Here is a 24,886-nt window from a genome sequence, read left to right on the forward strand (position 1 = left end):
TTTTCCTCTATCGATTCAGAGCCCTTTTTATATTGTGGCCAGGTTGTATCATGTTGCATCATGCCGCTGCTGTAGAAGTGAAGAGTGCTGGTTTTAAATATGTGTCAGAGCATCACAGTAGGGGAGATGTCTAAAGCAGTTACTTAGCAACAGCTATGAAGCAGGGCAGTTGAGCTGACCTCCCCTGAGCTTATATTGTAAAAAAGAAAAAAAAAAACCATACATGCCACACAAACATGATTAAGCACATTTCATATTTCAAAGTATACAAATTATGCGTTAAAATTTGTGTATATATGTGTATATGTTTAAAGTTAAAATCATATGTGGTAGGCCTGTACACTTGCAGATACCATATGTAGTCAACAGTTGCATATACTTTGAAATGACATCTATGTGTACTTAAAAATACAGTTTTATAATTTGTGACCCTTGTTTGATGGGTTTAATTTCTTTAGTGAGCCACATTCTGATAAATAGCTAAGTGATCAATGCGAGTGAGCTGTAACTTGGTACCCACCCCTTTTAGCCAGGTGCCACAGTATGTAAATACTTTCTGGGCGTCAACTGTAAGAAGCCGACACAGAGGACTACAGTATGCAATGGAAGGACAGATTCATGACATTAGGTGAGAGGCAGGGTACACCCTGGACAGGTAATCTGCCGACTATGACAGTGCTGACACATAAAGACAGACAACCATTCGCATTCACATTCACACCTGATCTAACCTGCATGTCTATGGACTGTGGAAGGAAGCCGGGGACCTTTTGATAAAACCCACACTGACAAGGAGAGAACATGCAAACTCCACAGAGAGGGGTGTCAGCCGGCCAGCAGATTCAAACCTGGAAACCTCTTGGCTACAGTGCTAACCATTGCCCCAGCCCTGATCTGGCTAATAATTTATGTAACGGAAATACCACAGAAATAAGGAGGAAGCAAACTTCACTGATCATTAGACTAACTCCTCTTGATGTAGCTGTACATTAGCTAGCTAGTTAGCTTATGTTTTACTGATAATAGCTAACTTAAGATGTGACTATATACAACATAATGTTTCCATGAAGATCGGGACAGCCCATATCCTCTACCCATCTTCAAATTTTGCTTTCTAGCACAAAGCATTAATAAAGTATAACAGGAAAGGGGAGAGGTGACCGAGGTTCTGCCAGGTACCAAGCTTGCTCAACTGTTATTGGAGCACAGAGTGAAAAGAGGTGGGGCTTTGGAAGGATCAGTTCTTGTGCTCTTTCCAGTCGTCCCCCCCCCCCCCCCCCCGAAACAAAGAAAAAGACTACCAGTCAGGCCCCAAGAAGTGCATCAGGCTTTGAAGCTAATTTTTGTTGTGACCAAATGGTGGAATTACACCTTCTGGGTCCATCACGTGATGGTAGTGGTTCCAAAAAGACTTTTTCCCTCAGACTTACATTGTGACGAGGCTTCTTTAAGTCAGTGAGTGCATTCTTTTGAACCTCTGTGAAATTACTTTTTTCACTGTGGCGATTTGATCTGTTTGGTCCGATTACATTTAGAAAGTCTAGAAGAGCTGTGCAATTAATCATTTCATCCCCATTCAAGTTAGTGGAGGGCTGACCTAGATGGGCCCAATGATGTGTAAGATCCAGGTTTATTCTCAGGAAGTCCAACTTTTTTAGCTTCCTGTGCTACTGAGCAACTTTCAATGGAATGCTGTATCCAGTTCTCTTTATACATCTGTGCTATCAGTCCTTTTTAGCATCAGGTTTTCCACTTGCTGTTTTATTAACACCAGTGCCTTAGCTGTAAATTACTGATTAGTGCAGGATCTCTTTTTACATATTACATGTAAAAATATTGCATGATACTGAAAATAGAAAAGTGTTTGACAGAAAGAGGGGTGGGATGTGTGTTAACAAAGTGTTGAGAGAGTGATGCTGAATATCGCAGCTCGTGAGAACTCTTTCGGTTTCTATGTCGAAGACACACATACACATGAATGCGCTCATCTTTGCCATTATCACCCCACAGACAACATTCTCTGCGGTTGTCTCTCTTTTATGCCTAACACCCTTTCAGTGATCATATATAATACTGTACATCACCAGGGAAATGAGAGAAGCATACACAGGGGTCTGGTGTTAATCGACTTAGTGCACCATGAAGAGTAATATCAGGGTGAGGAAGGGGACTAATGCAGTGGTGGTCTACATACTGTATGTATTGTGCAAGCATACAGAAGACATTAGCCTGTGTGGGTACGATTTAATGTGATTTACATTGCTGTGTGAGTAAGAGCTTCAGGGGACAGCAACTCTGTACATGAAATAATGTTGGCATTAATATGAGTTCATGTCAGATACATTTTTTTGAAGTGACTGTAGGGTAGAAACAGTGAACAGGAGGAGCTGACAGCCTCTATTCAGAGAGCGGTCCACCTCCTGTGGTGGTAAAGGTCATAAAAATCACATTATTGAGCTCCAATGATAATGGCAGCTATAACTGACCTTTCTTACTCAAAAGTCAAATATCTAAGTACAGTCTACTATTTTTTTCATGTGTTCATCATTTCTTTACAGATAGTTAACTTTGACAGGACAGAGAAAAGACAGCAAGAGGAGACATTATCGAAGACATGCATAAGGATAAGATTCAATGACTTTTAGCATACAGCTTGAGGGTGCTAAGCATTCATTTCACAATACTTCGTAGAGCAAATGATGCAAACAACTGCAGCCAGATGATGGAAGCTGTAATGGTGAGGTGGTGAGAGTCTTTTTCAGACCTTTCAGGCTGGGGTTAAGAGATTTGTATATCTGTTAAAGAAATATTATTTTGGCTTTAGCACATAGATCTGTTTTAAGTTACATGTTGAGTCATGTTGGTTCAAACATAACAACATGGCATCTAAATTGGTGAAATTCACAAATGTATTGTTTTGGCATGACTGTTGTATTAACAGGGTTCCAGTAAAAAAAGGTCTTACAAGACATTAAATAATTAATCTAAGAAATAAGGCCTTAATTGGTATTAAAATGTCTTAAAGGTCTAGTGTATATTGGCATCTAGCGGTGAAGTTGCAACTTTGCATTCAACCTGTGTGCCAGGCGTGTAGGAGAACTATGGTTGCCAATGCAAAAACGTGAATGGCCCTGTCTAGAGCCATTGTTTGGTTTGTCCATTCTGGGCTACTGTAGAAACAACATGGTGGACTCTGTGGAAGAGGACTCACTCTGCATGTAGATATAAATGGCTTAGTCTAAGGTAACAAAAACACAATTATTCTTAGTCTCAGGTGATTATAAACTAATGAAAAAATAGTTGGGTGTATTACATATATTTAATTTGTGCTATTACACCCCCTTAAACCATACATACTGGAACCTTTAAAAAGTCTTAAGCATGCTAAGGTGTTGGAAGTAGGATTCCATGAAGCATTGCCTAATTTTGGGGATGATGCTTTGTGAAATCTCAAATTAACTGGGAGCATCTATTTTTTTTTTTAACCCTGCACAGATCAGGATAGGCGTTAAGGGTAGTTAAATTTAATGTCAAGTGCCATTAAACAGAAAAGTCTTAAATCTAACCTAAACTCTAGGAATCCTGATTAGAGTGGAGTTGATTGAACAGCTGTTTTTATATCCATAGAAATTCTGTTCACATTTCAAGCACCATGTAATCTGCTTTGGAAAGCATTTGTGATGAGCTGCTTGTTTTGTGGGATTTTTATGCCTTCACGCCAACGATAGCTGTGGCCGGAGGCATTATGTTATCCATCTGTGCATCCATCCTTCCATCCGTCCTGTTCTTGTGAACACAATATCTCAGGAAAACCCCAAGGGAATTTCTTTGAATTTGGCACAAATGTCCACTTAGACTTAACGATGAACTGATTAGTTTTTGGTAGTCAAAGGTCAAGGTCACTGTGACCTTGTCCATCTCATTCTCGTGAACGAGATATCTCAGGAGTGCCTTGAGAGACTTTCGACAAATTTGGCACAAAGGTTGACTTGGACTTGAAGGTGAACTGATTTGATGTTGGTAGTCAAGTCTCAAAGGTCAAAGTTACTGTGACCTTGCATGCATCTCGTCTTGTTTTTCGTCTTGCATGAATGCAAGACAAAAAACAGCTTGAGGGAATTCCTTCAAGTTTGGCACAAATGTCCACTTGGACTCAATGATGAACTAATTAGATTTTGGTGGTCAAAAGTCAAGTCTATGGAACCTCATCAGTCTCATTCTTGTGAATGTGATATCTTAAGAATACCTTGAGGGAATTTCTTCAAATTTTGCACAAATGTTCATTTGGATGAGACAATGAACTGAATTTTGTGGTCAAAGGTCTAGGTCAGTGTGATGTTTTTTGACCATAACTAAAGAATTCACAATGCTATGACAAAACTTCAAACAAATGTCTAATAGGATAAAATGTTGAAGTGATGACATTTTATATCCAAAAGGTCAACTTCACTGCGACATAATAATGCCAGGGGAAACATTTGGTCAGATACTGAATTGGTGACACTCATCTTGGGTGTTAACCTAGAAACTGTGCTACTTGTATAGATATTCTGTTCTGTCGGGAGGAAAATGGTTGTGAAGCATCCATATTTTTACAGTCATGGATGTAAACTGTATGAGATGAGAACTTGTCTGGTGCACAGAGGCATAAACAGTGGGGTGGTAATTCCATTTTCTTTCTTGAATTTTGGTTAAATTTCATTTCAAGGTGCATTAAAACAAGTCTTAAAGGTCTTAAATCAAACCTGCCTTAAGCTCTAGGAACGCTGATTAGAAAGGATTTGTTTGAGCAGCTGTTCTTATGTTTATAGAAATTGTGTTTACCCTAAAATCTGCTTTGGAAAGCATTTGTGATGAGGTACTTGTTTTGTGTGTTTTTGTATAGTGTTTGATTATCTTCTAATCTTATCAGAGCCCTTTTTATTTTTCAATCATACAAAATGTTTTAACACCAAATCACTGTGATTTTCTAGTAATATAGTTAGTCAGAGTATCTAAGATCTAGGCTGGTGCAATAGTGTAGCAGACAGATCTGTTTAGCACCTGGTGCATGTTTCTATAGACATTATTTCCCTTTTTTTTTTTTAAATAAATCAAGGTCCAACAGACCACTTTGCCTGATTGTTGCCCTGAAAAAACTGCTTTCTTCCTCTCACATTCTCTTTGTCTCCCCTCTTTCAGCTCTCCCTATCTACTTCCTCTCCTCACCCCAAGCTCTAACCCATATTCCTTTCTGTGTAATCAATAGTTCTTATCACTGAAGCTTTGCGAGTGTGCACTGTGTGTCTGTACCTGTGTGTGTGTGCCAACCACTTCTTGGTATCCATCAGCCCAATATCTCCTCTCCTCTCAAGCCTTTATCTTTTCTCTCTTTCTCTGGGAAGTAACTCAGCACCCATTTAAAAGCTCTGAAACAACACTCTCGCACAACTATAAATAAAACCTTTAAATCCATTACACTAAATGGATGCATGATGTGGGTATATATTCTGCTCCTATATTCTGCTCGCCTGTGTGACTATCTTTCAGCTCATCTGTGTTGGTTTAGAATACCAATTATGTATGAATGGTTGTTATGGAGAAAAGTATTTTTTTTAAGTTGAGACCTCACTCTGCTGTTTTAGAAGTAAATCTGTTTTTTAGAAGGGGATATATAATGAATGATACCCTCCAAGGTGGACATTACACAGCTTTAAGTCAGCATAGGAAAAGGACATGGCATTGAAAGAACAAAAGAGACACCTGCCAGCCAGTCAGAATAAAAGATTCTCAGTGGCCGAGCTGTAAAAGTGAATAAGTAATGAAATCACGACTCTTTCTTCACTCTCTCCTTTATTCCTGCTTGATAATATGGTGGATTTTTACAGTATCCACCAGCCAGGGAGTTGCCCTCAATGGGCTGTAAGATGAATCTCTGAACCATACTACTGAGTATTTGATTTATACTTCCACATTAAAAAATAAAGGTCCACTTCCAGGGATATTCCATTACATAACTGAACAGAGTCATCTCGCCTACCCACTCCTCTTTATAGCTTCTTACCAAGTAGCCACTTGACATGGTAGCTACTATATGTATTTCATCTGCCAACTAGGGCTGATTGCCTTTATTCATTTAGTGTTTAGGCAGTAGATGTTTTGTTTATTTTGAACAGGGGGGACAGACCCCCTAGTGGCGCTTCATGTTACTACTTTTAATAATTGCCACAGTCTCGTAACATATGATGAAAAATACTGGTCTTGATCTGCCCATAATGAACATGTAAGAGTCCATCCTTCTAAGAGCTGTGTTTTCACTGTCTAATTTTCTCATCTTAGAATAAGTCATGTGAAATTATTCTTCTCAGACTCACTTATTTCTCCAACTGTTGCCTCTCATCTCTCCCCTGTGTGTGTCTCACTCAAGTTGTAATGCTTATCGGAATCCACAGATTTGATTGGCTGAGTGGTATCATGTGACGTGATTTAATGCCTGTGGGAGTTTCCTGGCTAAATCGGTGCTACAAATGTTGCATTGTCAAAATGTATTTATTGGTCATAGGTCCGGGTATAGATCGGTTGGTGTCTGGGTCTGGACCTGGGGGGTGGAGAGGGATGGCAGGTTAAAGAGTGGATGGATTTTGGTTAGTTCTTCAGTAAGGGAGATGGCGTGCACCCTCGTCCCCCCTGAAATTGCCTATTTTGTTGAGAAATCAGGGAGATAAATGCATTTATTTAAATACTGGCATTGTTGAAAATTCATACTCCTGTTCTGACAGTATTGATCTGTAGCTTATCCTGACCTCTGATCTCCTGAAGAGAGGGTGGGTAGGGGTTAGAATATTACCCCACTGCAGCCAGTAGAGTAGCATATTTACTATCATTTTTGATGACAGCAATCCAGTGGGTGGGTGTCACATTCTGCTTGTTATGTTATGTCACTGTTTCACCCACCTGAGCCACAACATACATCATTACACTGTAACACAAAGAGGATTACAGCAAAACAATTGAATCCATTTCAATCAATGGCAGTCTGACTCTGTCAGCCCCCTTAGTTACTGTCGCCATGCCCATCAAGCTCTCTGTTTACATTTAGAGTGTATAATGGAGTTATTTTGGCCTAACATAATCCTGTTTAGCTGCTTAGCTTACATCCTGTTCGGATTTTCAAAAAGTATGTTTTCACTTTTAAAGTTACAAGAGAAAAGGCTTTTAAAATTAGGATTAAGAGCGTTTTCACATTTTGTACGATGGATTCATACCGTGCTTGAGTAAGATCGCCTCCCCCTTCTCCACTCCCCCACCGCTTGGCTTTCACATCAGTAATGTTGTTACGTACGGGGTACACATCATCTGTGTGGCAATTGTGTATTTTGTCGCTACAGTACAGAAAGAGCACCAATCACAATATCCCAAGCTCGTATGACATAGTCAACCTTCACGTCGTTATGGCTACTGTTGTTCATTGTTAGAAACTATGTCAAGAATTCAAATAAACACAAGAAGTTTGTGCTCTAATAAAAAAAAAAAAAAAGGGATCAGCACTCAGTGAATAATCCTCCTAAGCCCTACGATAAGCTATTATGGCAAGGCTTAACTATACAGACCCGTGAGCAGTGATAACTAACATGTCTTTGGGGTCATCAGGTGGGAACCTCCTTTCACCGGTGTTTCGTCTAGTTAGTCCCACGACACCTCCAGGAGGCTAGACAGTGATCTCTGGCGTCCCAGAGACACTCCCCTAATGCCAGGTCTCACTGCTCCCCACACTAACCAAACAGGAACCTTACCTATACTACCACAGAGGAGGTAGACCCAGGGAAGGAAGCCTTGTTAGGCTATCACACTCCCCTGCCGGGTTAGGCTGTACAGTCTACCTCCCCAAGACGAGCCCTCACAACAATGACACCTCCAGGAGGCTGGACAGTGATCTCAGCCCAAACAGCACTGCCACCTTCATCCAAGCCCAGGCTACGTTTATGCGAGCTCCAGGCAGAAGCAATGCTGATACTACCTTTACTAGCACATTCACCATACTCTATTTCACACGCTACATAGCATAACTACAATGTAAGCTAAAGTTAAAGGAGATAAATGAACTCACAGGATCAGCAAACACACTCACTTTGCAGCATGGTCTCAAACAAAATGGATTCAAATAGGCCACTCCCACACTTAAATAACCTTCCTCTTCCTGGATTTCCTTCTTACTTACACATGGCTTTCTCAGCCCAAGCAGCACTGCCATCTTCAACCAAACCCAGGCTCCATACATGCGAGCTCCAGGCAGAAGCAATGCTGATACTAGCTTTCCTGTCACATTCACCATACTCTATTTCACACACTACATAGCATAACTACAATATAAGCTAAAGTTAAAGGAGCTAACTGGACTTACAGGATCAGCAAGCACACTCACCTTGCCGCATGGCCTCAAACAAAATGGATTCCAATAGGCCACTCCCACACTTAAATACTTCCTCTTCCTGGATTTCTCCTGACAGGAAGTGGATCTCTCCACCTGATCTCAAGGAGTTACGTGCCCTTCTTAGTAGTTCCCCCTGCTGGCCCCCAGCTGACATTATTTCTTCTGTAATAGATAAACTGGCTGCATTTAATTGCTTCATCTGACATTTCCCTCACTGTCTTCCTCAAATTCTGTCCCCGCACTCCGAGTTCCCCCAGGAGTGAGACAGTTGATCTTGCTATGAATCCCCTACACCCCGCTTCCACTGGACAAATCCTAGTCTTCCATCCTCGCTGCTCAGCTTCTGCTCCTAAGTCTGCATATCTAAGCTTTTTTCTTTCATAGGCTTCTTCCACTGAGTCTTCCCAAGGAACTGTCAGCTCAATGAAATAAACTATCTGTTGACTCACTGACCACAACACTAAGTCAGGCCTCTGCCTGGTACAGACTATTTCCTGAGGAACAACAAGCTTTCCCCCTAGAGAACAACTCTCTCGTCTGCCTTTCTTCTTTATCACCCATGGCCATGAAGTTCAGAGGTTGAGATTGTGCATGCACAGATTTTGCAGTGCTGAGAAATGCCTTTGCTACTCTACTTGCCAACTCCTACTGGCTTTAAATAGCTGTAATCTCCATGTTTGGTATGGTTAGTGTTCACACCTGATCCCAACTGAAACTTAGTACACATGAACCATACTCGAGACCACCTTTTCAAGTGGACTCGGGCATAGGTTGATGTACTGCGTGCAAATGAACTGGACTTGGTCAAGTGTGCTTGGATCCAGGCCTGGATCCCTAACGTAAGAACCTCCTAACTGAGAAATGTGGTAAAAGCATCAATATCTTGGGTAATGTCTTGGGGTTGCTGGAGTGTAAACATTCCCAAATCTAATTAAGAGCTGGACACTAACCTTAGCCTAAATTTTAGCAGGGTCTTAAAAAGTCTTTAAGTTTATAATTTAATTTTATAGATATTAAGCCTTAAAAGATTTGTGAGATCTTAATTGCCACAAACATTTCATCTAACTTTAACAATCCATCTTTCATTTTCTTTTTGTCAGAATGGGTCAAACTTTCCTGCGTGAAAGTCCACATTTTTAATTTTACAAATCTTTAAACCTGCCACTGAACCTAATACTGTATTTTTAATTTATACTTGCACCTGCCTGTTGGCAAAATGTAGATTAACCTGACTCACTCTACCAAACATATTTCTACATAGAACCTACCTCTGCATTGAACCACCGGCTGTACTTATCTTTATACTTTACTGAAAAATAAAGGTCTTATAGGCATTAAATTTAAGTGTCTGATACCTGTAGCCTAGTAGCCTATGGGACCGACTACTACACAATGTGAAAACCTGTATCCCAGAACACTAGTTAATTAATGATGTCCTCCTTGGCCTTGAAACACTTTCTACTGTCGATAATAAGCTAGTTAGCCAAACCTGAAAATGCTCGCAAATGACATAGGCAGATAATCACAATTAATCCATTCCCTGTACTTTTGCCTATGTGTTTTAGTGTAGGAAAGGCTAAAAAAGACATGATCCCCAAACACTTGAAATGCAGAGTGTCTCTCTCACTACAGCCTCATGTACACCACTACGGCATGTAGAGAAATCCAAAGCTTGGCAGGCTTACCATGGCTTGTTACAGTAGCTAAATTAGAAGTAGATTGCTGTTGATTTACAATCTGTGTCTGTCTTTGTGTGTGCAGCTACCTAGACAGCCTAGATCGGATTGGTGCGGCAGACTACCAGCCCACAGAGCAGGACATCCTGAGGACCCGAGTGAAGACCACAGGCATCGTCGAGACACACTTTACCTTCAAAAACCTTCACTTCAGGTGAGTGTTAACTCACAACAGTGACATATCTTGCACTGTCACTAGTGCTGCTTTTTGCTCATGTGTCTGTCTGCTCCTCTTATCCTTGCATACAGTTGGAACTCCAGGCTGTAATCAATAAGATAAACTGCTTAAACAAGTGTCCAAGTGTCTACCGTATATTTATGATTGTCTGTCATTTTAATGAGATCTTATTCAATTAGAGCAAGGAGCTGTGGGAATGATGACAGAGAGGAGGGGCGTGTTGGGATGGTAGAAGGAGGAGAAGACAGAGAGAAAAGGGGAGGAGGCTTTTTCTGACCTCTAATTTAATTACCATATTTCTGCCCCTCTTGTGTGCAAGTGCGCGCATGCACACACACACATACACGCACACACATACACACACACACACACACACACACACATAAAAGTATTGATAGGCACACAGAGCGGAAAGGTTAATAAACTGTAGACACCAATTATTTTTCTGGATGGATGCACCATCACACTTCAACTGATGTTTGTTTCACAGACTGTGCCAAACTTTCTCATATAAACACACGCTTTATTTATTGTGTGTGCAGATACATAGACACACAATCAGTTTAGACATGCAAAAAATTTTTGGTTGTGCTGAATGATGCTTTCTACTGTTACTCTTGCCGTTGAGTAGGCGGCATGCTGGGTGTGTTTTGTTGAGAAGTCTAAATATTGTCAGCTCAATTGCTATTACTGGCAGTCAGGCAGTGTGTGGGAGACTACAGTGTTCCTGTACTGGGTGTAACCCATCAACCTACCTACCATTATACCAGTCACATGTAGAACTGGGCTCACTTCGCTTTGGATTCACTCCTCTCTGGTAGCGGCAAGAGTAACAGTAGAAAACGTACTACAAAAGGAAACCAGAAAGCTTTCACTACCAAAGTCATACACACAGTATGCAGATATCTGTTTACAGAGATTAGACATGACAAGACAGTGAATTGCGGTCTTTCCACTTTTCCCTTTCTATGGAGAACAAAACTTAAGATCTGTAGGGAGCCAGCATTCACAGACCAGCAGCTCCTGTCTGAACATCCCATATCTTAAAAATGGTTAACATTGTCTGATTGAGCCAGCATGATGACAGATGCAGAGGAGAGACTGGAGAATTATTGTCAGTATCTGAAATGGGCTCAAAAAAGTCTTTATACAGCTAAAGAAAAGGAAAAATCTCAGATGACCAGCATGTATAGCAGTGGTTACGCTCTCTTACATTCAACGCATTTCATACACAGTGATACCACACATCAATTAAGGATGGGCATCAGTACTTGATTTAGGCGTCAGTATTTGTACAACCTATAGAATAATCGCCATCCAACCCCGCATATCAGGTAAAATCTTATGTCACTGTAGAGCTGCGCACAGTGTCTTACTTCACTCAGAGCCTCCTTGCCCCACTTGGCCACATGCAGAGACACAGTGACAGGGCCAACTGTTAAAGTCACACAGCACACAATACCTTACATTTCTTAACAGGTTTAATGACAGAGTCCAGCCATTTTGATGTCAGTGTGAGTTTGCTGGGACCATTTAATGGCTAGATGTCAGATGCTAGCTGCTGCTGCTGTGTTAACTCTTGCTAACACCAGAGGAGACCGTCCTTCAGCAAAGCATCTAACATACGTAATGGCAGCAACAGAAAGTTTACTGATTTTTCTTATGTGAACTTGAATTCATGGTTAAATAGGTTCATTTAAGCCTGGTTGTTTAATAAATGAATTTCAAGTTGCACTAGTTTTCTGTTGTTGACCAATTATTACGTTTAGTGTTTTGCAAATCTTCAAGTACTCTATAATAATTAAATGCAAGTATATGAATATAGACATTACTTAAAATCCCCATCCCTAACATAGAGACAGTGATACCACACATTGACGCATCCAAAGGATAAAATTTACAATAAGATGAAAACTGCCAGTTTTAATTTCTCTCTTCGGGCTCTAATGTTTCGAGAGACTGACTGAGCTTTTCAAACACAGAGGCTCATGGAGCATACACTTGGGTGTAGAAACAATAAGTCAGCTTTTGACAATATCAGATCATTGCAAGAAATAAAACAGCTTTATGGACTAGGCAGGGGGCCAGAATCGTCACGACATGAAAGTAATGTACCACTGCTGGAGTAAAGAGCCAGTTAAAAAAAATAAAAATAAAAACTGAAACATGTCCAGTTTATAATTGGACCCACAAACTGATCTCAACTGAGAATGCTAAAGAAGCTGCCAGGCTTCAGAAGCCATTGTAATATGTGTTATGTGTGTGAGTGTGTATGTTTATTGATGTCTGTCTCTCTGTCCTCCAGGCTGTTTGATGTGGGAGGTCAGCGGTCGGAGAGGAAGAAGTGGATCCACTGTTTTGAGGATGTCACAGCTATCATTTTCTGTGTGGCGCTCAGCGGTTACGACCAGGTGCTGCACGAGGACGAGACCACGGTAAGGACAGATGTTCACATTTGTATGAACCCTCTTACTCTGTCTCTCTATCCCTGTCTCACTGATGTGTTTTCTCTGTCACTTCGTGGCCTTATGACCCATTTCTAAATACTGGAACTGACATTTAAACTCAACTATATCAAATAGATCAGTAGTGTTATTTTCCACTGTCAGGATGTGGGACAGCATGGGTCATAGTCCCTTAATACATTCTGACACAGGCTATATAACAGGTAGTATAAAGATAGAGTATACACTTGTTCTATATGTAGAAACGATGTTTAAGCTGACATTAAACCCACAGCCTGTGTAAGAGCTTGAGACAGGCAGGGATAAATGTCTGTGGTGCACTTTGATGAGCTGCTAAATAAATGAAGGCATGAAAAGTCCTAAAATGTTTATATTTCATATATAAATGTTTCAGAATGTTTTAAGAATAACCAGCACACGCAGACTTATCAGCTTTCTTTTTGCCATTTCGTTAATCTAAATATCTGGTGTTATTTAATAATACTGAAGCATCATACTTTCGTACAACCACAACATAATGTGAATTTTGATGGAATTCCACGGTGTTTCCTCTGGATCTCCATTTGGTATGTCATCGTCCGACATGTAAATAAATCAACGGTATACCGTGGACTTGTTTGTTTAACCAAACGCTTACTCCAGCAGTGGTCCATCTCTGGTGAACACACTGCTGGATGGTTTCAATGCAAACGTACAAGGGGAGACTGTGTGTGTGAGTTATTTTTCTCTATGCAAATCATTCCTCCCTGCATTGACACTGTAAACCCAGTTGCATTCTTGCCAAAGCAAATGACCTGTTTTAAATAATGGGAAGGACAGTCCTTTTTTACATACATAGGTTGCTTCAAAAGCTAATTATGTTGACTGTAGATTCTGAGATATACAGGAAGTAAAGAATCCGGGATCCATTATTTTTCATACCTTCTTACCTTCCTGACTTTTCACTGGGGTATCACCAGCTCTGGTTTGGTGGAAATAAAGCCTTAATTCACTAAGTTAGATGAGAAAATATGTTGTAGCCATTGCTAGCTAGCTTTTTACTTGTCCTTTAAGGTTATCCCCACCACTCACAGTCTCTATGTTTCCCAGCTTTACTGAATGTTCCATCAGTAAAGACTGACCTCTGGTGGTGCTTGCTGTGCATTACAATACAGGCTTCAATACAGCATATCTGTATTAGTTCAATAGAAAGAGGAACATCTGTATTTTTGACAGTATAGAAAATCACGCTGTATATACACTGCTATACCATAATACTTTGTTATGGCCCAAGCATAGTAGAAATTGTATATGAAGTATTCGAGATGGCTGTATTCACTTTTCTTACTATCAAGAAAATTTGGAGTTGGGCACTAAAATAAAAATGACACATAAATATAATAAGATTTGGAAAATCAACAAAAGACCACACCCTGCCATGTGGCTGTAAAGATGATGTATGCAACCTAAAACAAATAAGCTGATTAGAATGCACGGTGCTCACACTGCTATTTATAAAGCCTGAAGTGTATCCTCAGAGAATTCCAGGCTGGGAAATAGTGCTCAGTAGCGGCTCTATTTATGCAGATGTCATCAAGGCTCCCTCTGAGCTGGGAGCACCAGAAGAACGTCAGATGAAGAGAGGAAATATCCATTATAAAACACACTCACAAACAGCTTCTAATATGTGTGCTGTATATCTGAGCCCATTTAATTGGTGCATAGTGTTTTAGAAATCTATCCAAATGTAGGAAATGTAAGGTCATGGTGATATTTGAGCGCAGCTGCTGTCGTGTTTGATAGCAGAAAATGTCACTACTATATACAACATTAATAGTAAACATAATTTCCGTCCCTCAGCATCAAGGAGCATAAGCATATATCTGATCTCACTATTGTCGGTGAGGAATCCATTGTAAAAGAGACAAAATACCATTTTTTCCTCTGACAATGCCTCAGATGTTACCATGATATTGCAGCCACTTTTATCTTTCCATCAACACAGCCCACAGCTAAAATACAAGTTAGAAAAATACAAGGCAATTTGTGGCAAAATGGGTGTACCAAAAAACAAAATTACCCATCACAGCAATTACAAACAAAAGTCAAGGGGACTGCATTAATAGCAGGTCTGTTACATATTTTTTCATCTGTGAGACAGTGTTCTGATTAACATTGTGTGTTATTATTGATGAGCATACAGTACCGTGGGAGTTATAATATAATTACCAGGCAAATAACAATGTTTTTTGGTGAGTGCCCACATCCTCCGTCAGCTCAGCTACCAGACACAATCACAGTGTGTGATTGAAGAAAGTTGTGTGCAGTAAAAAAAAATATTCTACAATCAGACAGCAGAGATAACACCCCTTCCTCAGTAATGGGAGTGATAAGGTAATACATATTAAGGATAGACCGATACATCGGCCGGCCGATATATCGGGCAAATATTGAGCCGATACGCGCGTGGGTTCGCGGATTTATTTTCCCTGGCATGATTTACAGACAGGCATCCACGGGCAGCTCTGTGTTGCCGGAAGACCCTGCAGCATACATGCAGCGAATCCTACTGTGTACAGTAGTTGTTGTTTTATTTATGCTTCAGCTTAAATATTTGTTTATTCTATAAAGACATTACTGGAAGATTTAAGAGCACTGAACTCTTTTTTTTTTTTATTTGAATGTATAATAATAATAATAATACTATTCTACCTGTTCTACCTCAACTTTCCATCTTGTTTTAGTATTTTTTACTGTTCAATAAATGTTTCTTATTTTAAACTTGAGACCTGCAATATTTGTTATCATGGTGTCATTTTTTTGATGTAAATTGAGGGAGCAAAAGCAGTATCGGCCCCAAATATCGGCTCAAGAAAATCGGCAGTCCATAATTGGTTATCGGCTAAGGGTGATGGAAAAAAATCGGTATTGGCATCGGCCCTAAAAAATCCATATCGGTCTATCCCTGATACATATATCCCTTTTGGGCAGTTCATTACAATCACTGATGTGCGCTGAGTCTAATTAGAATGCCATCTTTTATTTCCCATAATACTAATCCTGCCTGGACAGGAATTAAGAGTATCTGCAAGTGGATTTCTCCTTTTGCATCTTAAATTCTGAGTATACCAGGGTCTTACCAAGGACAATAACGCATTCACAATGCATACTGTTTGTTTTATCATTATTATTGGGCCTATTTAAAGAGCATTATTTTACATAAACCACAGGCTTCATACTGTATGTCACAATGTTTTGCATTCCTAATGGCCATTTCCAGTATGTCAAGTCATGTGTCACAGTCTTGCCATAGATGGATGAAAGAGGTTATTCCGAAGTTCATGTGACTGCTTGCATATGCAGTGTAGTCAGAGAAATAGAAATCATAGATGGTGAGATAAACATTTGTATTTTTTTCCTCAAGTTAAACAAAGAATTGTATTCCTGAATCAAATTATTGATTTAACAGTACTTTGAACATATGAAGACAGTAACCCTAACTAACAAATGGACTTTTCCTTGGTTGTTCACTCATTTCGGGGTTTCTGAAGTATGATGGAAAGCCAGTAAGGATACTATAGCATAAAGTTATTGATTATTATATCACATTTTTTACTGCTTTCCAGCAGTATATAACAATGTTTTATAATAATATAATGAATTGAATTAGTTTAAGTGGATGGATGTATTAAACAATAAAGTATTGAAGACTTGTTGAAATTAAAGTGAAAGCCTTTTTTATACCTTGGAGGGTTTTGTCAGGAAACTGAATTTAGTGCTTTTTAAAACCCGCAGACATCCTGTCATTTTCTGTCATTTGCAGCACCTGTATGGCATCCTATTGTATTCTGGGTTTAATGAGGTGACAGAACAGGCTGTCTGTTACTTTTGTGTGGTATTTTGTTCTTTTGAGAGGAAGATAAGAAGTAAAAGACCACCTGACTGATCCCGCACTAAAGGCTTTCACTGTATTTACATGAACATCTAAGTGCTGCCTGGACACAAACCCACGTACATGCAGTACAACACGTACTACTTTCGCTTTGTAATTCCCTTCTTTCTATTGAAGTACTGCTTGCATTGTGTTTTTGTGTCTCTCCTTGTCTTGTTTCTGTGAAAACACACAGACAAACCCGCACAGACTATATAATGATAACTGCTCTAAGTGAACACTGTCTGGATAAATTCCCATCCTCCCGCCTCTAAACCCTTTCTTTTCAGCACTAGGTGTGTGTACTGTATGTGTGTTTGGGGGTGTCACAAAGGATGTGGGAAGTGGGTGGGTGAGCGGGTCCCTTGCATTTTCTGTTCCTGCTCTAAGCTCCGCCCTGCAGCACCTCTGGCTCCTTCCACTCCTCTTGTCACTCTCGCCATCGACTGTCCTCTCTAACCAATCAGCAGTCAGATCTTCTGCAGATGCTCCTCCCACAGACAGGTATGAAACCTCCTGATAGGTTGGTACACTTACCATGAGTTGAAAGCAGTGCCTCTCTGTTAGTGAGCCGAGGAATTGAATTATCCTTGTGTGAGTTGTATGTGTATCTTTGCACAGCTTTTTTTTTTTTTTTCAGTTCATCTAATACTTTATTGCATCCTTTCCATCTATCTGTTTATCTATCTATCTATCTGCCCATCTAATCATTTTGTTATTCGCTATTTCTCTACATTATTGTACTAACTATTTAAACAACCTCTCTTCTGTCATCCTGTTGTATGTGAGGATGTATTGTAGGGATGCACAGATTGTGAAATGCTGGGCTGATACCAATGTTTAAAAAAACAATTTGGCCAATTACCGATATCGATGTTTTTGTTGTTGTCATTCTTGTTGTTTATTTTATTTTTGTTGTTATTTATTAAGATTATAAAGTAAGATTATAAAATAAATTATCTTTGAACGAGCCAAAGTCATCATCATACAAATTTATGAAACAACTTTTGATCAAGCAAAGGCATTGTAACGCATCAATATGTAACTCAATGCAACATTTGTTAGCTGTTAGTTAGTGTTAGATGCTAACAGCTAACATTAACTAGCTCTCCTCCTGCCGATGTCATGGATGATGAAGGTTTGTCGTTCACAATGTAGCATTATCAGGGACAAAAGGGGTGCGTCCCCTGACACATCAAGAGTGAGTTTACTGTGTCCTTTCGTCCCAATGGCGCCCCAGGGAAGATCTCTTTTCATCCCACACACATTTTCTATTGTCCCCGAGACAACAGGACGTTAGTTCCGCACCCTGATTTTTAGCCTACACACAACTGTTGTGAGGCAACAGAAAAAACATCAACCATCCAGCCAATAGGCCGATGGCAGTCAACAATGTGAATATTAGCCAGTACCTATTTTTGGACGAGAAATCGGTGCATCCCTACTGCATTGCCTAAACCATCAATGATATGCCACATTTCTAGTTTCCCCTGTTCTGATTGGTTGATGGACCTCGTCAGTCACCTTGTTTTCCCTCCCCTGTCCTTAACTAGGCAATAAGGGATCATAATCAGAGAGAAACTGCTTTCAACTCATTCTCAATAAGAATCAGAGTTTATATGTTTTCATCATTAAGCACTTTTATATGCAGTGTGGGTTATTTCTTGACTGAGTTTTTTGTTTTGCATGAGCCCTCAAAAGTAATGCCAACATTTGATTTGCTTTTCAACCTCTACAGATTTCATTAGCAAACAGAGCAGTGGATTCTGGTGAGAATTAGTCAAGGTAGACTGGTTTAAGAAGCACTTTTGCTAATCAAGCATTCTACCAGTGCTAACACCTCAATCTAGAGAACCAAAAACCCTGTGATCAACTAACATGAGAAAGTGTCTAATGATGAAAAACAAAATAAACACTAAAATTGATTTTATCTTTTATTTGTCAGTCATAGTTTTTGAAAGCTCTCATGCTTTTTTTAGCTGCATTTCAGATTCTAATCTAACAGTGTTTACATCCATGCCTTTAATCTTGTTTCTAATATAGCTTTTACTCTTTATATACCCTGTGGAGTTTACATTGTAAACACTAGTTTTTATTTTGTTTACACTGAATGTTTCTTATTAAACGCATTGTGTGTATTCAGCCTAAGAATGGTGTTTCATTTTATACACCAGGAAACATTTGCAAAGATAATTTTAATGCGTATTGTTTACATCTACATTGTTTTTGTCTTCTCCTCCTTCACTGGTGCACTGCAACCTTCATAATTTAACACCTCCACGAACTGTTGCTGCCTTCTGCAGATTACATAAACCTCTGCTCACAGTGAGCAGGTTATATCCTCAAGCACATGCTGCAGAATACCAGATACACTCAAAACGGAGACTTTCTTTTCAAAGCATTGCTCCGCAGTGCCTCTTGTGGTCAGAAACTCCACAGGGTCCCTTTAAGCTATCATTTATTCATGTTTACATACTACTGTTAAAGTAGGCAGTAGCTCACAGCTTTAAAGCTAGTAGTGCATGGCTTTGTTTAACACGGCTGCAACATCCAGCTTACTAATATATTTCTTTTACTTATGTGTTGATACACACATGCACACACACAGAAATACACACTCAACTTGCAGCAGGAAATGCTGTGTTCATAGACAAGAGGAACTCCTCAGTACTTCTGTTCTGCTTTCTCATTTTTTATTTACTCAGTTCCTCGTTGTGTTTCATTGGCGTGTGTGTGCAGTATGTGTGTCCTTGATTTGACTGCTTGTGTGCATGTGTGCGCATGTGTTTTCTGAACACATTTGCACAAATTCTGTTTGTCTGGTTGGTTTTCTGTATGTGTGTGCATTCATATACTATGGTGATGCAGATGAGTGTGTTTTAAAGCCTGTTTAACTCCTGCTAATGTCTCTTCTACAGAACCGCATGCACGAGTCTCTGAAGCTGTTTGATTCCATCTGTAACAACAAGTGGTTTAAGGACACCTCCATCATCCTCTTTCTGAACAAGAAGGACCTCTTTGAAAGCAAGATTGTCAAGTCACCACTGTCCATCTGCTTCCCTGAGTACACTGGTACATATCCACCTACTTGACAGTGATACTTTATTTCTAGTTTGTACCATATACTTTATAATTGTATGGACACTGGGAGAATTGTGGCTGCTGAGGTAGAGCTTCCGCCACACAGTATTCACAAACATTTAAGAGTGGCTCTGAACATAAAAGGGGAAATCCAGCAGCATTGGTCACTGTTAAGAAAGATTTTATGCAATAACCTTTTTTTTTTAATGACGCTAAGGTTATTGTTGGTTTTGACAAGGATGGACAGGGTCAGGAATGAGTAGAAGGACAGCTCAAGGTAGACAGTTTAGAGACATCAGGAGACAAAGGAGAGATGCTGTGTATATCGGTAGAGGGATGCCAAAGATGGAGCTGCCAGGAAAGAGGAAAAGAACAGTTTTGTAGATGTGGCGAGGGGGAACATGCAGGTGGTTGGCATGGCGGAGGAAAATGTAGAGGACAGGAAGAGATGGAAACAGATGATCCACTGTAATGACCCCTGACATGAGGAGCCGCAAGAAAAAAAAACTTTTTAAAAAATACAAGTATTTCTTCAAATTGAAGTGTTTTGATCTGATCTCAGTGATCTGTGGATAGATCTACTCACTAGATAAAGTAATACATGCTCTCTGAGTCTAGACCGTACCTTCTCCAACAGCTTATTTCTTAGTTTTGCTTTCTCTTTAACATTATAGTTACCTCCTATTGATATTTACTTGCTAAGCACTGCCAGTACCAGCTGCCTCAACTAAGAAGAGCACAGACAGCCACATTAATGACCAGTTTAAGCTACCCAACAAGTAGGACCAGAGAACCAGTTTACACCTGGTTTTAACATGTGTTTCAGGGATCTGAACACAAGTGAACATCTAAGACACATCGCCGTTCACATCTTTGTCTATCATGCGTCTTCAGCTGACCGCTGTGCAGATTTCATTAGTGCCTATGTCACTATTGGCTAAAAGGTCATAGGGTCCTGTGCATAGTTGCTACGTCCACACTCTCACTAGCTGCTCACTAGTATCCTCACTAGTCACGTTAGCGGTTGTGTCGGTACAGCTGGGGATATAGCTGTCAGCAGAAGTAAACACGTCTGCTGTCATTGGGCAAAAGCATGAGCAGTCATGCAACACTTTCCAACTCATTGTAAAATGGGAAAGTTATAAAGAGTTAGAGTGCTGTCACTTAAACATTTGTATTTAGCACTGTCATCATGAATATTAATACAAGGTATAAACAGAGCCAGAGCAAACAAAGAAGAATCTGTGCACTAGTTTTGTTGACTTCCGTGACCTGTCAACATCAACAAACACAAACCAGCATATTGGTGTGTAGAATTTTCATTCAGTCCTCTTCTCTCGTCGATGCGACCGTTAGATTTACTATGAGATAGCCAGAGCCACTTAGCCACCTGAGGCCTGTACTACGTATCAGGATTTGAAGTAAGCAAGGTAACTGCAGGGTTAACTCTGGGTTTTTAGTACTACGAAGCTGTTTCTCTTTTTACCGGGATATATCACTGTGGTAACTTATGCTGAACAGCTAACCTGCTCCGGAGCACTTTAACTTCAGAGTATCGGATCACAGGCTGTCAACACTCTGACCTCTGACCAATCAGATCACTGAAGAAAAAAGTATCCATGGACAAAAGTGCAGAGTCTAAGGTATACAAGAGGAGCCTATATGCTGTTATAGGTCAGTAGATTCATTTAATATTTCCAGGGCTCTATTTGCACTGGTTCTAAAACAGAGCTTCTAACAAATGGAGAGATTGTTTACTCACTAAACACATGATTTTAGCACTATTTGAAATTAAAGTTTTCTTTAGTCCGCAGTGATAGTGCTGCTACTTTTACACTCTGATTCCATCACAGCAGCTCAAAATAACATGAGTCACCTGTGTGATGGGGACTAGGATAAAACAAATAACATTTTATTAGTAAAATAATCCACACATTTTTAATTGGCTCCCATTACTATAAATGCTACATTTCAGTCAGACAGACCTCATCAGTCTACAGTCTCTAACTACTTTTCCACCCTTTACGTCGTAGCAGAAAAAGTCTGATGTTACTTTAAAGTGTATTATGTGACATATTCAGAGTAGTTTCATCATCATCTGACTGAACAGCAAAAAATACTCCGTACTAATGTCACATAGGCCCATAGCTCAGTACTACCTGCACGTAATTTAGATCTCGGATGACGGTGAATTATTGGATAGAGTTTCCAGTGTTTCTAAATTTTCAGTTTTAAGATTACAGATTGGCGGTTTTTTTTTGGGCTCAGACAGTGGAACAAAACAAAGATGAGAGTCAAAGAAGTAAATAAGTGAAACAGTGAATGAAATCAGGCGTGTTACCAGGAGTCCAAAGGAGAGGAGCTTGAGTGTGCTGGATACAAGAGAAAATGAGCAGTAAGACAACACGGGCAAACAATAGAACGTGAGAAAGCCAGAGAGAGCAAGAGTGTGAGAAAATGAGAAAAAAAAATAGACAAAGCGAGACTGTGGGAAAGTAAGATGGAGAGAGACCAGAACAGCTAGACTGTGAGAAAGAGAGAATTAGGATTCCAAACCTGTCTCCTCTCCTCTTCTTCTCTTCTCTTCGTCCTTTTTACATGGCCAGACCATGTCCCTGTTCTGATGAAGTTGCCGCTGAAGCAGACAGACAAACCACAGTGCTGCTAATGGCCGAGAGCCAAGTAGATGTTAGTGACACTATGAGCAAAAATTACTCCAATCACTGAGATCGGACTCATTCCAAAAGTGTTATAACACATTAAAGCTCTTGATTGAATCCACTGCATGTCAAATGCCTGCATTACAAGCAGAACTAACTCTCACAGTTAATAATGGACTTGAACCAAAAGGGCATACAGTAGATTTACCACTGCTGTACAGTGAATCAGTATACAGTATGAATAATGGTCCAATCCTTTTGGCTCTAGGATCTCATATTTCTCACAGTCTTGACTCTTGCTGTATACAATGATACATTGGCAGTTTTTAGAAACTGGCAGACTCTGCCAACAGCACCAAGACCTGACATTTTCCATCACATTTCATTTGTCAGTCTAAAATCACCTTTCCAATTGGTGTCTAAAAGTTGTCCATGTATCATATTTATTAAAGCTTGGCCAGCAGTAAGCACAGCCCACCGAACACCTCAGCAGAATGTGTGCTGAGCTGGAAAGTCAAAGGTTATGTTTTCATAAAGTATCAGAAAATTGTGCTGATATGGGAAATGCAGGACTGATATAAAGGTCCAGATGACAACAGCTTTTAAGCTTTCACCTGACTCCCACTGCATGTCATCTCTCTCTCTCTCTCTCTCTCTCTCTCTCTCTCTGCTTCTCTCCTCAGGTCCAGACACTTACTTAGAGGGAATAGACTACATCAAGGGTCAATACGAGACTAAGAACAAGTCACCCAGCAAAGAGGTTTACTCCCATGTGACCTGCGCTACAGACACCAACAACATCCAGTTTGTCTTTGATGCTGTCACTGATGTCATCATAGCAAATAATCTGCGGGGGTGCGGCCTATACTAATGATGCTGTTAAATGTTAGCCAACGGATGGAGGATGTTTGACTTGTGTTTAACTATACGGTACTAGTTAGGATATGTGGCCTTTATCACTGATGTCATCATATGATAGCCTGTCAAATAAGAGGTATGGGCTGTGTTTGTGATGTCACCGTACTGCTTTACCGTAAGGCTAGCCATTGGTCCAACTTGACTCTTAATTAATGAATTAATTGGTTGTGTGGTTTATTGGTGGGCTGAGACTACTTTTACTGTATTATTTTACTTCCTGCTTAAGAAGAACCAAATCCCAGTAACTTTGTGCCTTTAATTGTACCAAAACTCTACATCTTTTGTCAGTGTGCTGCAGAAATCATGCACAATACCTGCAGTGGACCCTTCTGGGATACAAGGCTCCTGAGATTTGTTTGTACATACAGTAGTGCCGTACTCAAAGAACTAGACTGATTGATAAGTAACTGCCGGGGGGGGGGGGGGGGGGGGGGGGTTCAACAGTACTCCAAAAAACTGGTATAATGGGACTCACCCAAAGTGTTTTTAATCACTGTAGTTTGAATTTGAGATGTCACTCTTCTTTGCTTTAGACTTATGCCTTAGTTACATGAGGGGCAGTACGTTGTTTAACTACAGGGTCATGTTCAGTTCGTCAGAAAGATGTTCTCCAGATTTTATGTGCATGAGATATTAAAACTGTTGACAAGATTATGACCAAATGTTAAGTCATTAGAAAAAAACAACTTCTTTTTGTATATATTTGTCCAAAAAAGCTTTTCTGCACGCCTCCCTTGTTATTCTGCATGTTGGGTAATATGTTTTGTTTTCTGATGACAGTATCTGATGTATGCAATGTGCTGGGTAGTGTCTCACTAATGCTTTGTTGCACTAAACTGTGCTCTTTTAAAGGTAGACTATGCAGGAATTGTCGGCTAATATTGTAAATGGTATTGCTAGGGAAAGTGAAAGTGAGAGCCAAGTCCAGAGTCCCTCTTGTTTGCTATATTTACGTTTTTGGCATCCACAATTTTCATAGTTTCCTGTCAGATGTATGCTGCTTACAGTCTTGCACCTGGTGGCCTCCTTTTTATTAAGTCCTGACCTCACTGCGCGCTGTGCCCAGGAATGTCCAGAGAATGAAATGAGAAGAAAATTCAGGCAGAGGGCAGAGTCTCTGCAGATAAATACTCCACCACACAGTTCTAGTGGGTCAAAGTGATGATTGAAGATTACTTCTGTTTATACTTTGTTTTTTAGGAAAATCATGTATAGTTTTAATTATGGAGCTGCAAAATAATCAATATTTAATCAGTGGGACATTATGATTAAGTCATCATATGCATAAATACAGAGAAAAGGATGAAGCAGTCATATTGCCAAGTTTATAATAATTTCACAATGATATTTTCCTTTTTGCTTCATAGCAGTGGCTGAGTCTCCACCATATGATGTGAGAGAGGGCAGGGGAATAGTAGCAGTCACACAATCATTAAAAATATGTTATGCTATTAAAAAAAGAGAGATTTAAAAAAGTGATGAAATAACATTTCAGTATAAAAAGTTTGAAATATTTATTGAATAAGTT

At 39.9% G+C, this 24,886-nt stretch overlaps 1 protein-coding gene across 2 annotated transcripts in view; it reads left to right on the forward strand.

The window, feature by feature from the left end:
- Positions 1 to 24,886, forward strand: part of LOC117262875 (guanine nucleotide-binding protein G(o) subunit alpha) — a 145,959-nt gene that overhangs the window by 107,361 nt on the left and 13,712 nt on the right. The window contains exons 5-8 of one of the 2 annotated variants that reach the window (XM_033636058.2): positions 10,172 to 10,300; positions 12,630 to 12,759; positions 19,618 to 19,771; positions 23,124 to 24,009. In XM_033636058.2, coding sequence (XP_033491949.1) covers positions 10,172 to 10,300; positions 12,630 to 12,759; positions 19,618 to 19,771; positions 23,124 to 23,311 — 601 coding nt within the window. In that variant the 3' untranslated portion in view covers positions 23,312 to 24,009. Of the gene's footprint in view, positions 1 to 10,171; positions 10,301 to 12,629; positions 12,760 to 19,617; positions 19,772 to 23,123; positions 24,010 to 24,886 lie in introns of those variants that run through there. The other variant, XM_033636057.2, reaches the window with a different exon arrangement.

This window comes from Epinephelus lanceolatus, chromosome 5, assembly GCF_041903045.1.
Source record: "Epinephelus lanceolatus isolate andai-2023 chromosome 5, ASM4190304v1, whole genome shotgun sequence".
Lineage (NCBI taxonomy): Eukaryota > Metazoa > Chordata > Actinopteri > Perciformes > Serranidae > Epinephelus > Epinephelus lanceolatus.